This window comes from Scomber scombrus, chromosome 4 (genome assembly GCF_963691925.1).
Source record: "Scomber scombrus chromosome 4, fScoSco1.1, whole genome shotgun sequence".
Taxonomy (NCBI): domain Eukaryota; kingdom Metazoa; phylum Chordata; class Actinopteri; order Scombriformes; family Scombridae; genus Scomber; species Scomber scombrus.
In genome coordinates this window covers 4,817,016-4,830,526 of record NC_084973.1, presented here as the reverse complement: position 1 = coordinate 4,830,526, position 13,511 = coordinate 4,817,016, and the positions used below count along the sequence as shown (strand labels likewise).

The window sequence follows — 13,511 nt, the reverse complement described above, 5'->3', positions numbered from 1 at the left end:
TTCACACAAAACATACTTAAGTAAAAGTAAAATTAACGATTTTTAAAACTAGTAAATGTAATTCATTACTTTCCACCTCTGATAATATTTACTTTTACTGTAATACTTTAACTACATCACTCATAATACTTATGTACTTTTACTGTTATACTCTAACTACGTTAAAGTGACCATATAGGTAAGTAGGATTTTTAATGCATGTCTTTTACTTGTAATGGAGTTTGTTTTTTTCATTCCTGTATTGGTACTTAAAGGTAAAGTGGTTTTCTTTTACTTTCAAATATACTGTAGTTATACCACATGGCAACCCAATCAACCTTAAAATATGTAAAACACTTGATCCCAGTAAAATAGAATATAGCCTTTATACACTCCAAAGTATCATCAAAATCACGTTTCAGGTAATTGAACATTTCTATTCATGCTGTTCTTTTAGTCCCTACTTGATGATTATTATGAGGTAAAAAGTTATTTTTAAATCACACCATGATCTCATATGCAGTACAGTACTAATTTGTTTTAAAGGATCTTACCTGAGTTGAAGTTGTCCTCAGCAGGTTGAGCTCAGAAAAAGACAATTTCTCTTTCACACTGCTTACATATGTGACTGTAAGGGGTGTTGCACACCAGATCTTATTCCATTTGACTTCTTCTTTCAGCAACTGTGCAAAGGTGTTACAGTGGTGCATAATATGTGACAATGTCAAGGCGTGTTACTTCATCTTTAAATACCATCACACCACTGTGTATTTCTAAATAATCATTTATTTACAGGTTTCTTGCACTACTGACCCAATTCAAATTGTAACACACACATAGTCAGATTATGAAAATACTGTATGTGGACAATAATGCAAGAGCACAAAGTATAGAAAACTGATGAGTCCTCCTTTGAAGACAAACAGTTGGCTGCTGGAGTACACTGTCAGAGCTGGAGACAAACATCTAAACAAACTAAACCTCCACAAGAAAATCATCATACAACAAACAATTTAAAAATGTCCAGTCTTTTTGACATTTCATGAGCCAAGGTTGTGTTTACAGTCAGTTAGTCTCTGCTGTCTCAGAGAGGTGTGGTGGGGGTGGAGGCGGTGGTAGGGACGGTGACTGGGTGCAGCCCCAGATCCAGGGAGGGAGTTTCCTCTGCTGGCGGAGGGCTCTTCTTCTGTGTCTCCAACTTCTCTGTCAGCTGGCTGTGCAGCTCCTTCACTGGCTCGCTGCACTGTGAGTCGAAACACACACAGACACACACAGACACACACAGACAGACACAGACAGACACAGACAGACACAGACAGACACAGACAGACACAGACACACACAGACACACACAGACAGACACAGACAGACACAGACACACACAGACACAGACACACACAGACACACACACACACAAACACACACACACACGCACACGCACGCAAAGTGAGTGCAGGCAAAACACAACATGCTCCAAAGTGATACTGAGCTGGCATTTTGGCAGCAGCTGCTTTATCTCATGTTTGTATCGGCCTGCTTTTAAAGTTTTTATTAAAACACGTCACATATTTTAGTCATACTGAGAACTTTGGTGTTTATGTCAGATGATGTTTCGCAAACTTCCTAGAACTCGCCACTTCCTGTGATCGTGTCCTGATATGATAGGCTATATATATTCTGTCTAAAGATAAACAACTTGACAAAAGAGAAATGTCAGCAAGAGGAGCAAACAACAGCACATTTCCCACCTAAAGAACAACAACAACTGCATATTGCTGTTTTTTAAACATTCTTGACCATGGGCTGATCTCTTATATTCTTACATACACTATATTGCCAAAAGTATTCACTAGTGGTTTCGCAAGACGAAACGCGACGATATTTCTCGTCAAAGTGAATTTTGTCTCGCGAAGCTATAATTAAGGGCCGCACCAAAAAAAAAAAAGACGATCGATTTTCTATCGCTCATTCGCACTTCATGTCTTCTTTTTATAATGTCACGTGTGGATCATTAACCTTGTTGCAGCTTCTACCTGCTGAGAAGATCTCAGAAGTAAGAGAGGAGAGGAGAAGTGGTAAGTTAACCTCAGGTCTCTACACTGAGAGCCTGAAGTAGGAGGAGCGGAGGAATCTAGCGCAGCTATGGAAGCCTAATGATGCAAGAAGTAAAATGAGTTACACTACCAAATTATAACACAATTTTTATGTTGTTCTACGTGTGTATTTATGTGATACAGGATTTTTGCAATTTACTTTTATTTCTGTTTTTTTTTTATTAGCAATATATTATAATTTTGGATAATTGGAAACTATTTAACTATTTAATTTATATTTATATATTATAATTTTTTTCTACTCGTTTTAATTTACTTTTTGGTATTTGTGATTCTATCTAACTTTTGTATTTATGGTTGTTATTTCCATAAATATCAAAATAATCCATCTATAAAATATCTATATGGGGAAACCTTTTACAGTGCTGCATACTGCATATGATAATTATATATTTAGAAAGTAGAACAAAGTGATTCATTACAAGATGATTAGTTAAAACATTTCAATTCAATTTCCATTTTGTGAATTTTAAATAAAAGAACAATCATGTATTTCCTCATTGAAGTTTTAAAAAATATATAGTTAAAATCTCGTCTTGATCTCGTGAACCCAATATCTCGTCTTGTCTCGTGAGCTGAGTGTATCGTCACACCCCTAGTATTCAATAAATCCAAATAATTGAAATCAAGTGTTCCACTCACTTCCATGGCCACAGGTGTATAAAACCAAGCACCAAGGCATGCAGACTGTTTTTACAAACATTAATGAAAGAATGAGTCGCTCTCAGGAGCTCAGTGAATTCCAGCGTGGTACTGTGATAGGATGCCACCTGTGCAACAAGTCCAGTCGTGAAATTTCCTCGCTCCTAAATATTCCACAGTCAACTGTAAAGTGGTATTATAACAAAGTGGAAGCGATTGGGAACGACAGCAACTCAGCCACGAAGTGGTAGGCCACGTAAAATGATGGAGCGGGGTCAGCGGATGCTGAGGCGCATAGTGCCCAGAGGTCACCAACTTTCTATAGAGTCAATCGCTACAGACCTCCAAACTTCATGTGGCCTTCAGATTAGCTCAAGAGCAGTGCGTAGAGAGCTTAATGGAATGGGTTTCCATGGCCAAGCAGCTGCATCCAAGCCATACATCACCAAGTGCAATGCAAAGCGTCGGATGCAGTGGTGTAAAGCACGCTGCCACTGGACTCTAGAGCAGAGGAGACGCTTCTCTGGAGTGACGAATCACTTAAGTTCATATGCGAGTCAAGGAAGGTGAGCCAATACTTTTGGCAATATAGTGTATGTGATGGATCTATTTTTCATGTAATCTTATGTAATATTTTAATGAAGGATATGTTTTTTTAGGATATAGAGGTATCTTTTGTACACACATTATTTACAACTATTTGTCTATTTAAAAAAAATATTTGTGTTATTTTTTGTTAATCACATGTGGGTCGAAGTACTGTCATTATTTTGTATTTATGTATATCGATATTAGGGCTTTAACAAATAACCCATTTGAATTGGAATATCAGTTTTGATTTATAAGATGCGAGTGTATCGGTAGACGGACCTCTGGATCGGTTTAAATGTAGTATGAACGATTACAAAGTTATGAATGGTTTAATGTTGCTGCTGAAAGCTCCGTCTGCTCCATGTCTGCAGCTTTTTCTCCCACTCTCTGACTCTCTCACTCACTCCAATAAAACTCTGCTAACAACACTGACACGTTTTACAATGCAGCTTCAAGTCTGAAATCCAAAGTTTAGAGAGGTTTGAATTTTACAAGAAGATCTGAACACTAGATAAAACCGCTGCAATATGTAAGGAGTGTAAAACAGCACTGTGAGCATCCACACTATGAACTATAATGTTCTGTAAACAGTAGTGTTAAACATGAGCTGCACGCTCCAGCTACATTTACGGCTGAAGAAAATTGATTATTGATATTACTGCTGTACATTGTACGGAGAAATAAAAAGAAAAGGATTCAGAGATAGCTGCTGATTCAGTGTGTTGATCAGAAGTAGTCTATTACAGTCAGACACTAGTTGCTGTGGTGTTTCAGTAGGCTATATACAGACCAAACTAAGCCACAGCATGTTGAAATGCGGTGTGTAGAAGTGCACCGCTGTGGAACTAATGCACAGTATGAGCAGAGATCTAAGGCCTGAACGATCCGCTACCTTTGTTGTTTTTTTTACATTATAATAGAGAGAAAAGTTCCAACATCTTTGTATAATAAAGATAAACAAACCTATCTAAAGAAATTACCTCTGGGTGTCATTCTGCTCTAATTTACAGCGGTGAGAGAGGAGCAAAGCTGGATTAAAATAAAAAGTCATCTGTCTGTTTCCAAAATTAAAATGATATTTGCAGGTTTTGAAGTTTAACTAGTTTCTTTGGCTATAATTTGTGCCAATAATGAAGATTGAATATGAAGTTTGTTCTCAGAGTGTAATGTAGAGAGCTACTGCCCTGCATGTTTAAGGTATCTCCATACTTTAACACACCTGATTTTAATTATTACCTCGTTATCAAGCCCTTTGACAAGCTTCATCTGCTTGATAACGGGCAGCTTCACTGTGGAAGTTTGGGATAGGGAGACCTCTGGCTGATTCTGCTCATTACTACAACTAATAGTAGAAATACTGAAAAGAAAATGAAGCCAACCTGTTTGGGAGGTTCGAGAGTTTTCATCAAGGTTTCCACGTACGATGGCAGCACTTTGTGGTGAAGATGCAGCAACATACGAAGGGTGTGTCTGTGGACGTTCTCTTTACTGGGAAAATATTTACACAGAAACAAAAAAAAGCGTCCAACATGTGATTTAGGCAAGTGGATTTTTCATGAGAATGTCACTGAGCTCTCTACAGCTGGAGGAAAACCTACCTGGAAAAAGAAGTAAGGAGGAAGCTGTCGAAGACTACTGAACAAAACTCCTCTGCTCCAAACTCATCAGACAGCAGAGTGAGGTGTCCGGTCAGCAGGTGTAGGAAGATGTCACCAAAGGCCATGTCGTTATAGGTCTCCACTGTGAGGGACAAGCAGACACAAATCTTATTTTGAAATGACTAATAGTTGCTACTTCAACTGTTTATCTCGCACTAGGGCTGGGAGATATGGAAATAATCAAATATCATGATATTTTTGACCACATACTTCAATATCAATAATGTGACTGGAGCCAGACCGATATATTGGTCAACCTATATTATTGGCCAATATTGGCCTGTCACAGATATATATTGGTATCAGTGTTTATTCCATCCCATATGTATCTTTTTAAAAAAGATATAAAGGCCATATTTGATATATATTTAATAATTTTTCCCAATTCAAGTTAAATATATACAATTCCCAGTGAAGTTTACTGTTTCAGTGCACTGATGTTATTTTATAAAAGTTACGTTTATTCTGAAACTGTTAAATAGTGTTTAACCACATTTTTTAAAAAGTGTGTTTATGTACATATAAGATTATTGGCCGATATATATATATATATATATATATATATATATATATATATATATATATATATATTTATATAATATATCCTCCTGCAGCGACACAAACGTTAGACACGTGAAGATAAAATAAATAATTTAGTACCTTGAGAACACATAACTACTGAATACAATTTGAATGACTCAATTGATAATTTAACTAATTTTCATATGCGCCGCATCTTTTTCCTGAATTCTGGGTTATGATTGGTTAAGAGATTTACAGACTGCTTTTAATTATTTAAATGGCTGAAGACACATCTGGTATCACAGTTCATGTAAATGTGTTCCCCGATTACTTGTGTAAATGGTTTCTTTGAGTAATCTGGTTACTACAGTGTTGGTCAGACATTTCCAAACTATTCCAAAAAGGGCTGTATGCTTGTAGGTTTTTGTTCCGACCAATCAACTGTCTGAAGACTGAGATCAGTTGATTAAATAAGTCAAGCCTGGTGTGCTCCTGCTTGGTTGGAATGAATACCTGCAGCCACGTGGACCTTTATAGAATACTTTGGACATGTCTGGTGTAGGTAAACATACCGAATGGATCAAAGCATCACGATTGAGGAACAGAAGTTTCGTTCCTCTAACAACCCTAACGAGGCACAAAGGCAGACAGAAGGCTGATCCTCACCCAGTGCAGGTAGTAACCTCTGTAAGGCGTTCTTGTTCCTCAGTTTGGCGATGTGGAGGACGTAGTAGAGACCCATTTCACAGGCCACTCTGTTCTCCTGCAGGTACCTGAGGAGGAGCAACAGCCACTGTCACAATCGTAGACAAGGATGTCTGAGCTGCATCAAGAAGGGAGCTAGCCTACATAGTCGTGTTGTGTTTGAGGTCTTGGATAAAGCAGATTTTGAGAAGCAGAGCTGTCAAAGATTTGAAGCTGAATAGAGAGCAGTGATAGGACAGTTTATCTCCAGCAGGAAACAATTCTGTGTCAGAGATAGAACATTATCAATAAACTAGGGCTGCAATGAACGTTGTGCTGTATTACCATTATTTAATCTTATTCAAGTCTTGTCAATTTGTATTTATTTAGTTTTAGGTTTATTTTTTTTTCTGTCTTTCTGAGCAAATCTTTTTTCTTGGCACCTCAGTGAGTCATACATAAGATGATGAGAAACAAGACGTCAGGTGGTTAACTTGTTAACCTTGTCTTCTCACCTCCTGATGTGAAACTGAATGTTAGTATTGGTGAAAAAAAACCCCCAAATAAATAACGTTCTGCTGTGCAGGGTTAGTGTTCATCCTCCTGCTGCAGGGTAGTTACCTGGTGAAGGCGTCTGGTAGGGTGGTGGGGTAGGTCTGCGAGCTCTTCTCCTCGCTGGGAAGCTTCTGCTCTACGGTGAAGGTGTGGTCGTCCACAACCACTGACATCATGGCGGGGAGGAAGCGGGTCACTACCTCCAGATCCTGCAGACAAATTCATATTTTATTTCAGGCAGTGTCGATAATAAGATTTTCCATGCGTGACGGAGATCCGTGTGAGGTGACGGGGCTGTAACGTACCAGTCGAGGCTCTTTGAACACCTGGCTGTCAATCATGTCCCACGCCCCCTGACCCAGAGACAGCATCCTCAGCAGCAGCATCAGGTCAGGACTGTCCTGCTCACAAACACAGACATGACAACTTGAGATTGTGTACTTACAGCGTGAGTGTTTGTCGCAGTTAATAACGTAGTAACAACCAATAACGTAATCAATTATTACTGTGAAAATTCATATGCAAATGCAAATGCGTTTGTATAACTTGATTAGAATTATCTCTATCCCTGCCTTTTGCTCCTTAACCATTCAAGTTCCAACACATATGTTTGCAAACTCATATGTTGTATGTATAATATGAAATATATATCTAAAATCTACACGTGAAAATCTTTAGTTAATATGTCATAGTTAATATTGATAATAATTAGCCTACAGTTAGCTATGGGCAGTTAACTTTGATTACACTCTCAGATATTTGTATATCCTCTTGCACTTAAGATTGTATGTGCAAGAATTTCATCAAAATGAGCTGCGTTCAGTAAAGAATATTAGATCACTGATTACCTTTCATTTTGGTGCTAGAAAGTAAGGAAATTTAAACAAGTGAAGAAAGTCTAATATCAGTCACATGACTGGCTAATTTGTCAATCCATTGCCATCTAGTGGTCAATTATGGGTTCAACGCAAGAAAAAAATCTTTACAAGTGAGATACAGAGATTTAATATTATAGAATATATAGATTTTATATATAAGTTGGCCAAAGTTCAACTTAAAGACTGAAACGTCTGAAATGTAAAATATGTGTGTTTTAGTCTGTGGAACAGTCTGACTGTGGAACTCAAGCAATGTCTAAACATTAATCTGTTTTCAAGAAGTACAGGGATGAAGATTCATCATCAATCAAATGATGTGCATGTGTATGTATGTATGTGTTATGAGTGTTTTTTATGTATGTAATTCAATATATATTGATAGAAGATAAAGATAGCTAGTTAATTGAGTCAATATATGTATATAAAATATAGTTTATAATTATATATAATATGTATGTCTACAAGATAAAGCCAATTAATTAATACACAGATATTTTTTTATATAGGATAATGATAATTAGTCAATGTATATATACAGAAAATTAGAAAATTATTAGGAATTTCATATTAATACATACATGTGTTTATGAATGTATGCATATGTGTGGGGAAAAGGAAGTAAATACATAGGGAAATGTTATTAATGAATGAGTAGTAGAAAATGGGACTAAATAAGTTTTTATTTAAGTGATCTCACTGTGTATTATGCTTTTCATTTAATTAAGCTTTTTTGTTTTTATCTATTTATTTACATGTTGGGTCAATCAGTTAGTATTTTAATTAAGGACTGTTGGTCCAATCAGCAAATCAAACTGTTTCAATGAATCATCTTAAACTTTTTGCTTTATACTCTTTTAAAAAAACAACAACATTTGATTATCTAAGCACTATGAATTATCATGCAGAAAAGTTGCTGAGGTAAACGTATGTTTGATGCTCACTCTGGGTAAAGAGTCCTGACTCAGCAGCTCTTGCAGGTTCCTCATGATGCTCAGCACCAAGGTGTTACAAGCATACGGGTCACACAGGATCATGGACAGGTCCCTGAAAAACACAGGAAACCTTCAGTGAGTCATGTATTCAGACAGTTTGGCTGATGACTCATCTGAAACCTTCCCCTCGTCTCTTACCCGAGGACTTGCTCCTGTCCTTTCTTGACCCCGTCGAGGAAACCCTGCAGCTCTCTGGCCCGCTTCCCGTCCACAAACTTCTCGCGAATGCAGGCGTCTAAACACCAAGTGAACTATCACAGAAAAACATGTGACGTAAAATTAAAACGGAATGTACTTACAATGACAAAATGAAGATTTAATCTAATCTCTTTTCCTCTAAAATACAGGCAGACATCGCTACGCTGTCCTCACCTTATGGCAGGGGTCTACAGAGCAGATCTCGCTGATGTCGAGGTCGTGCAGAGACATCAGCAGCTCCGCTCTGAGCGTGCAGTAGTGAACGTTCCGCGTTCTCAGGAAGAGCGTCCGTAAAAACTGCAGCACCATGTCGTACAGCTTCACGTTCTTTCCGATCATCTGGGTGAGTTTGAGCACCACCTGCAGACAACACGCATGTCACACGCTTTTTCCTACACTTTTTTGGGATTTTGGTGTCTGTCAGATGTCTAATCCGATGACCCACCTCGCCTTGGCGCCGCGTCTTCGGAGAAGGGCTGAAGAAATTGTGCAGGATGGAGAGGTCGCTGCTGAACAGGGCCGCCTCCTTCTCTACGATGTACTGCTTGAGGAGGGGCGACACCTCGTCCCCGAACAGAGCCTGGTTGTCCTGCCAGATCTGCCTCTTCACCTCCACCGCGCACACCTTGTACAGCTCTTTGTCTGCCATGACCATTTTCAGCTTCTTCTCCGGGACCTGCAGGAGGGAGCACAAGGTAAATATTCAGCAGTTTGAAGATTCTTGGTTTAATAATTTGCTGCGGAGTGAGACATCTCTACCACTGCTGGATGGATTGCCATTATATTTGTTAGACATTCGTAGTCCTCAGAGGATGAATTATCCCTTTTCCTCTAGTGCATCATATTATTTATTATATACTCATCCAATCAATGAGTCCTGTGGAAGCTCAGCATGAATTAAGAAGATAAACAACTCAACTAAATCCATCTGCTATTTGTGAACTGCTAAGAAAATACTGTCCTGATGTGTGTAAGCACTGTAGAGGCAATATTTCATCATTTGGTAACAAACGTAACATGTACATGTTAATATTATGCTTTCCCCCATCCTGTGTCTACCTGTTTGTGACTATTTATAATACATGAGTAGTGACCCACAGTGATATGCTGCAGTAATGTGCTTCATCACCAGCTGTCAGTCTCCATGTGGCTCTGTGCAGTGCTGATGATGCAGGATGACAGCTGTCAAAATTGTCCAATCGCTGAGTTTCATGTCAGCCCGTGTGACTACATGCTTACAGCTATTTATTACATGTCCCTGTGACCAAAAACCAGACCTGATTTAAAAACCAAAAAAAAGACCAAATGAAGTGTCCAACCCACGCTGGACCCATCCATATGACACACAGCTGTCATGCAATGCTGGTTGCCACTATCAGCAGAGACCACATCCTGCCCCTCCATAAACATCAGAACCACAGAATTTAAAAATGACAGTCTCAGTTTCACCTCTCTCTTTCTGTCCATGTGCATGATATTCTCACTCTTGCTTTTCTTTCACATGCACACCATCTATTCCTCTCTTTCTCTAATAAATTATATAATACAGTATATATGCATGTGTTTTTCTCTTCTTCTTTTCGTGTAGTCAGTTAAATGACTGTTTAAACATCAACTTCATTAAATGATTGTCCTTCACTTATGGAGACACCTGATGACAGAAATGGAGTATTACATGTTATATGTATAATACTCTAAGTCCGGGTGAACAATACGTCAAAAAGGAAAGCTGTTTTTGACACGTATGAGTGGCCAGTCTGTCAAACCCAGGAGAGAGAGAGAGAGAGAGAGAGGAAAAGGAAAGCTGTTTTGACACGCATGAGTGGCCAGTCTGTCAAACCCAAGAGGGAGAGAGAGAGGGAGAGAGAGAGGGAGAGAGAGAGAGAGAGAGAGAGAGAGAGAGAGAGAGAGAGAGAGAGAGAGAGAGAGAGAGAGAGAGAAAACAATACACACCTGCTGAAACTACCAACTATTTTATGTCTAAAAAAAGGAATGAGAGAGAACTTTGAGTGACTGCTTATGTGACTCATTTGTGGTTTTGCTCTGGTAACTAAGCTGACTGTTCAGATTGTGCACGGCACAAGAACCCAGAAAGGGCATTTCATGTAATTTCATGCCTAACTGCTATTAAAGCTGTTGTTATTTAGCCCCCTCACAACTTGGGATCATTTATAGCTGGTCAAAATTAAATGTAGCTCACAAGCCAAAAAAGTGTGGACACCTCTGATCTAAGTGTAAACATGTTAACATGCTATAAGAAGCCAAGCACTACCGATCAATACTGTACACACCTTTGGAATATCTTGTGATTTTTAGGCTGAAGATATACTGCAGTGTGACAAAGACTCACCTTAGGGAGATGCTTCAGCACCTGCATCACCACAGGCTGAATGGAGGGCATTTTAACCAGCGGGAAGCTCTTCTCCAGCAACTCTTCAAGCTTCCCATATCTGTAGAAAAACAAAGTAGCATCTGAGCTGGTTTCTTTACAAAATGTTACCTCAAAGTTACCACTGACCGATGATGACCCACCTGTCTTCTTCCTTGCCCTCTGCGATGGTGGCGACTCGCTCCATCAGTTTATCTCGGAGCTCGTCGAAGACGGACTGATGGAACTCCAGCCGGGGCGTCCCGTGGAGGTCCAGGAAGGGAAGAGCTGACTGGAGGGTCGGCAGCAGGATGCCATTTTCCATCTGCAGTCATGTTATCAGGAATGAGTTAAGTCTGCAATACTACCGAGTCATAAACTTATCAATTCATGTGGTATTGTGGTTCATTGACTGTATAATTATAGTAAGTACCTCCTGGATTAATACCATACTCTTTCTAATAATACTTATTATTATTACAATACTACAAGCTACAGTCCAGACAGTAAGTATTTATATAGTTACACATGTTTAATTCTTCAGGCTCTGTGCTTCAACTAAATTATAAACTAGAAATATTTATATTAATAGTTTTTCGTACTCCTCCACCAACCAGTGAAGTTGCTGTTTACATCCATGTCTGTCCAGACTCATATAATATTTGTACTGAAGACTTTGAAGTAATTTAATAAAAGGTATTGAGTGTATGATCCTTCTATGTGTTCACATGCTTGGCCACTATGGCGCTGAATAATGCCAAGAAAAGTCCTTCTGCAGAACATTATGTTATCATAGTGAAGTTGACCTTTTAGATATAAAATGCCATCACTTCATCATTTTATTTATTTATTCTTATTTTTCCAGAACAGTCTGATAGTAGCCTGCTACTTTCTGCCGCCTTTCGTCACTTAGTTTATACACTTACCGGTTGTTTCCTACATTATAAGAAACGTTACTAGCACCGAGCATAGTTTAACGGATATAAATGTTTACCGTATAATAAACACAACTAAAATTACAAATAGATAATTTACTGGTAACTTTCTGTTCGTAATTGTAACTGCTGCCGTCACCACGACAACAGCGACGCATTCGGCTTAGAGTCCCCAGTTAACACGGTCACTTTTTACACCGCAACACCGGCGCAGGAGAAGCATTGGAACTTAAAGGCGGGCTCATTGATATGGGTTTAAACTACTTTTATTCGCTAAATACATTTGAGCACGAGTTCAGAATATCTACCACATTACCACATGTAGTAACTGAATATATTTTACTGAATAATGTGATAATTAAGTTTGATAGCGTTAGTATTTCATTGCGAGACTGCTCACTTATCATTGGACTGAAGGCAAACATTTGCTAAGACTAACGTTACAGAGTCTAATATTAGTTAGCACACTCGTGACTCTTATTCGAAATATCTTGTTGGCGGCTATCTGTTGTTAAACAAACACCTGGTGCATTGTTAGCGTTACCTGGAACTGATCGATGGCTTTCAGAGGCTCGGTGCAGTTGGTGAGAGTTTCTTTAAGGTCCTCGCCATTTGATATCCCGAGCTCAGGCAGCCCCGCGAACATTGTTGCTTCCGTTTAAACATTCACTTCAAGATTGATGCTTGAGTAAATGTTCTAGCAGCTGAAAGGGTAACCGTTCGCTACAAAACGCACCTACACATTAGTCTTTTCGCTGTCAAAGCAAACTTCCTGTGTAGCAACTTTGTCGACGGTCCGTCAGAAACACCAGTGACTAATGGTTCCGTGCATCGCTCCACACCATAGATGTTCCACACCTCCGCATACTGCCGCTGATGTAGAAAAAAAACAATATAATACGATAAAATGCCATTCACGACCGTTTTTAGTCGATTGACTGAATCAATCATTAGATGTATGAGTGTTTTTGATGATATTGGATGTATAAAAATGATATTGATCACAACAGAATTTGACAGAAACCATTGTTTGGTGGCCTGAAATGAGTTAATACGCTTAGATACTTCAAAATCATTGCTCCATACTGACCAATAACTATTTATTATATACTTCTGTATTTCTTGTACTTTTTTCCATGTGATGCTACTTAATACTTCCACTCCAACAAAAACTGCTTGTGTCCGTTTATCCTACTGCATCTGTGTGAGGTTTTCCAGCTGCACAGCTGCAGACAGGATAGCGCTCCAGAGGGTCATCACCACAGCCTAAAAGATTATCGGCTGCTCTCTCTCCTCCCTGGAAGATCTGTACAGTTCCCGTTGTTTTCAGGAAAGCTCTCCATATCCCCAGGCAAACGTTTCAGGACATTGAAAGTATACACTAACAGATTAAAA

General features: G+C 38.8%; 1 protein-coding gene across 1 annotated transcript; it reads right to left on the bottom strand.

Annotated features, from left to right (window-relative positions):
* Window positions 1-302: 302 nt before the first annotated feature.
* Window positions 303-12,874, bottom strand: nelfb (negative elongation factor complex member B). Its single transcript, XM_062417660.1, has 13 exons — window positions 12,661-12,874; window positions 11,346-11,506; window positions 11,164-11,263; window positions 9,259-9,489; window positions 8,988-9,173; window positions 8,754-8,866; window positions 8,565-8,667; window positions 7,051-7,146; window positions 6,812-6,954; window positions 6,173-6,279; window positions 4,925-5,066; window positions 4,706-4,814; window positions 303-1,222 (listed from the first exon to the last, which is right to left on the bottom strand). Exons 1-13 carry the CDS (start codon window positions 12,760-12,762, stop codon window positions 1,064-1,066), a joined length of 1,752 nt encoding a protein of 583 aa, XP_062273644.1. The 5' UTR covers window positions 12,763-12,874; the 3' UTR covers window positions 303-1,063.
* Window positions 12,875-13,511: the final 637 nt, after the last annotated feature.

Excerpts from the sequence above, each read along its gene's own strand:
- nelfb (XM_062417660.1), bottom strand. The coding sequence starts at position 12,762 with ATGTTCGCGGGGCTGCCTGAGCTCGGGATATCAAATGGCGAGGACCTT. Across the intron at positions 11,507-12,660 it reads AAGCCATCGATCAGTTCCAG|ATGGAAAATGGCATCCTGCT; the intron begins GTAACGCTAACA and ends ACATGACTGCAG. Across the intron at positions 9,490-11,163 it reads TGCTGAAGCATCTCCCTAAG|GTCCCGGAGAAGAAGCTGAA; the intron begins GTGAGTCTTTGT and ends TCCCTCCTGCAG.